Source organism: Triticum aestivum, chromosome 7B, assembly GCF_018294505.1.
Source record: "Triticum aestivum cultivar Chinese Spring chromosome 7B, IWGSC CS RefSeq v2.1, whole genome shotgun sequence".
NCBI classification, from domain to species: domain Eukaryota; kingdom Viridiplantae; phylum Streptophyta; class Magnoliopsida; order Poales; family Poaceae; genus Triticum; species Triticum aestivum.
In genome coordinates, this window is record NC_057813.1 from 8,038,455 (window position 1) to 8,041,492 (window position 3,038).

The window sequence follows — 3,038 nt, forward strand, 5'->3', positions numbered from 1 at the left end:
ATGCTATATGATATTAGTCTTGCCTTGTTGGCCACGACACCATTCCAAATGTCTTAGTCGCCTAAGGAGTCTTTTTCATGCAATTAGTGGGAGAGAGGCGAAGTGGAATAGCCTAATCTACAGCAATGCAACCAACTCTATGAAAAAAAAACAAATTTCTTAGTGTTTTGGCCTACACCAAATGTAATTTATCTCGGGTACTCGGTTTAGTCCATTGTAAGACGAGACCCGCGAAAACACACACGACAACTGCATAAGGCTCGACATAAACAACTGCCATATTGCCATTCTTCCCACGTATGACCTACGACTCAGTGATGGCGGCCGTTATATGCCTAGTGTCCTTTATATACCTATATTGAGCTTATATATTGCCATTTTAAATACTAAATGTAAGACGAGTAGGTGATAATGTACTCGGCTTATCCCTAGCCTGTTCACCTTTTGTCTCCCCCGCGTGTGTTGTAAAAGGATGCGCGTGAGGCTGACCGCCAACCCTAGCCACGCATCCACCTCACCGCCTCCTCCTCCTTGTCTTCACCGCGCGTGCCTTGCCCGATCGCCCACGTGCCGCCTCGCTACCGGCGGCACTCCTGCTCCTCTTCCACCCGGTCAACGTCCTCCATCAAAATGAGATTGTGTTTGCGCCAAAAATTTGTCTTTCTTTTTTCGTATATAGCATTTATATATGTCTTTGCAGAAAAACATTCCATTTTTTTTCTAAACCTTAGAATGGCATTTCCGATTTTTGGAAAATACCCTTGGACGTGCTGCCGATAGATAGAGAGCCCGTCTCCAAAGTGAGGAACCGGCCCAGCAGCTGCGTCCACAAAGCTCCCAGCCCCATTCGCTCTTCTCCTCACCGACCGATCCGATCCGATCCCCTCTCACTTCTCTCGCTCCGGCCAGCGCCGCCGCCGGCCGCTCCCAGCTCCGGCCGCCTACGCGCTCTCACATTCCTTTCCTCTCCCTCTACCATATGGAGCCTATCAAACCCACGGCCACCCTAACAGGCAAGATCCGCGAATCTGCCGACGACGGAGATGCGGCGAGCGGAACTATCGGCAGCCTCCCGTTCCACCTCACGGAGAAGATCCTCGGCTGCATCAGCCCGCTCGAGTCGGTGCGGTTCGCCGCCGTCTGCAGGTCCTGGGCGGAGATCATCTCCGAGCGGCTAGCGAGACCCACCCCGCACCTGTTCGCGCTCGAGGTCCTCGACGAGGGCCTCCGCGGGGCGATCTTCTCCATTCCGATCGATGACGGCGGGGAGGACTCGCCCGCGCCGGTGGTCCCGGCCCGGCTGCCGAGCACTGTCAGCGACGCGAAACATTTTGAGCTATGTGGCGTCCTGCCCAGCGGCAGAATCTCCTTTGCGTACAAGAGCAGCCTCGTCCTCGTCAATCCCGCCACCGGCGCGGTCCGGGGCATTCAGACGTACGCCCATCGGATCATGTATCCGACTGAACCTATGGTGAGTGAAAAGATACTTGCTATGAGGAGGATCGATTTATTTTGATTGCAGTAGCAGTTACTACTACTGTACTTGCTAATATAGATGGTTCCGATCTGAGTGAGAATGTTCTCCACTACGTAGTTTTGCAGCGGCGCCGAGGCCTTCTTCATTGGCCAGAGTTTCGGGAGGAACTTCTCTCTCTGGTGGTGCACGGAGGGGGAGTGGTCCGAGCGGAAGCTGCTCCTGCCTGAAGACCTCAAATGTGCCGACGACATTGATCTAGTGGCCTACAGCGACGGCGTCTTCTATGCCATGCAAATTTTCGGCTCAACGTACACCATTGACACTCGTGCGCCGATGCCGTGGCGCCTGACAAGGCTCAGTGTGCCGAGCATTCGCGAGCAGCTCGGAGACCGCTTCATCCGGAACTTCCACCTGCTCGAGTCGGAAGGGGAAGTCATGTTTGTCGTTCGGGTGCTCGCAACACAAGAACCCGCATACTCCAATTCCTTCGGTGGCTATGAGGTGTATAGGCTAGATGTCGAGGGGGCGCGATGGGTGAAAGTGGAGAGGCTTGCTGGTGAAGGCTGGCGCCGGCCCCAACACCTTCATGGTATCGAGTATTTTCAGAGGATCGTCCCTCTCCTGTGGTGCGAGGAGGATGAGTTGGTCGAGCAAAAGCTGTTCCTACCCAAAGAGTTTAGAGGTACCGATGCCATCGGCTTTGTGGCGTATGCCAATAGCATCTTCTACGCAGTGGGCTTCTATAGTGTCACGCACATCATCGACATGCGTGTGCCACTGCCGCACTGCCTGACGAGACTCAGGGCGCCCAGCATTCTCGACTCTCGAGCAGTACTCTCCGATTTGTGGCTATCGCTTCCTCCGCAACTGCCACCTGCTTGAGTCAGAAGGGGATCATGTTTGTCGGTCCTGTGCTTGCAACACAAAAACCTGGATGGCGACCTGTCGTTGTTTGTGAACGAGCAATCATCGTTTGCCGTATGTTCCACGGAGGTGCCAGGGTGCAAGGGTAACTGCATCTACTTTTTGAGTGAGCCCGATGAACATTCTTATCTCTACGACACCTGCTGCAGCACCTGGGTGTCCACTCCATGGAGGAGAAGAAGGTTCTGAAAAAGTTTGCATCTGCTCTGCGCATTCGTTGGCTCTGGGGTGAGTGGCTTACTCCGATCAAGCCTTGGGTGGGATTAGGGACGCCATGCGACCGACAGGATAGAGACATCTTTGCGGCCTCCACAAAAGTAGTCGTGGGCGATGGTACTCGTGCCATTTTTTGGGAGTCTGCTTGGCTTGATGGTTTGTGACCCAAGGACATTGCACCAAAATTTTTTGAGCTGTCACAAAGAAGAAATTGCTCGGTCCAGAAAGCACTCCTCAACAATTTTTGGGTGTCTCAGGTGAAGACCTCTCAGGGCATGACTGTTGACCATCTTCATGAGTTCGTCAACCTATGGGAGAAGCTATCTCATGTTCAGCTAATACCTGACATGCCTGACTCCATCATTTGGAAGCTCACCAAGGATGGTCACTATTCCGCAGCAACGGCTTACAGTGCGCAGTT

The 3,038-nt window shown here is 53.4% G+C and overlaps 1 protein-coding gene across 1 annotated transcript; it reads left to right on the forward strand.

Annotated features, from left to right (window-relative positions):
- Positions 1 to 790: 790 nt before the first annotated feature.
- LOC123158128 (uncharacterized) lies at positions 791 to 2,033 on the forward strand (the record flags this gene model as incomplete). Its single annotated transcript, XM_044576242.1, is given in 2 exon segments — positions 791 to 1,471; positions 1,595 to 2,033. Coding segments are annotated over 2 exon segments (931 nt in total), but the record flags the coding sequence as incomplete, so codon positions are not given.
- Positions 2,034 to 3,038: the final 1,005 nt, after the last annotated feature.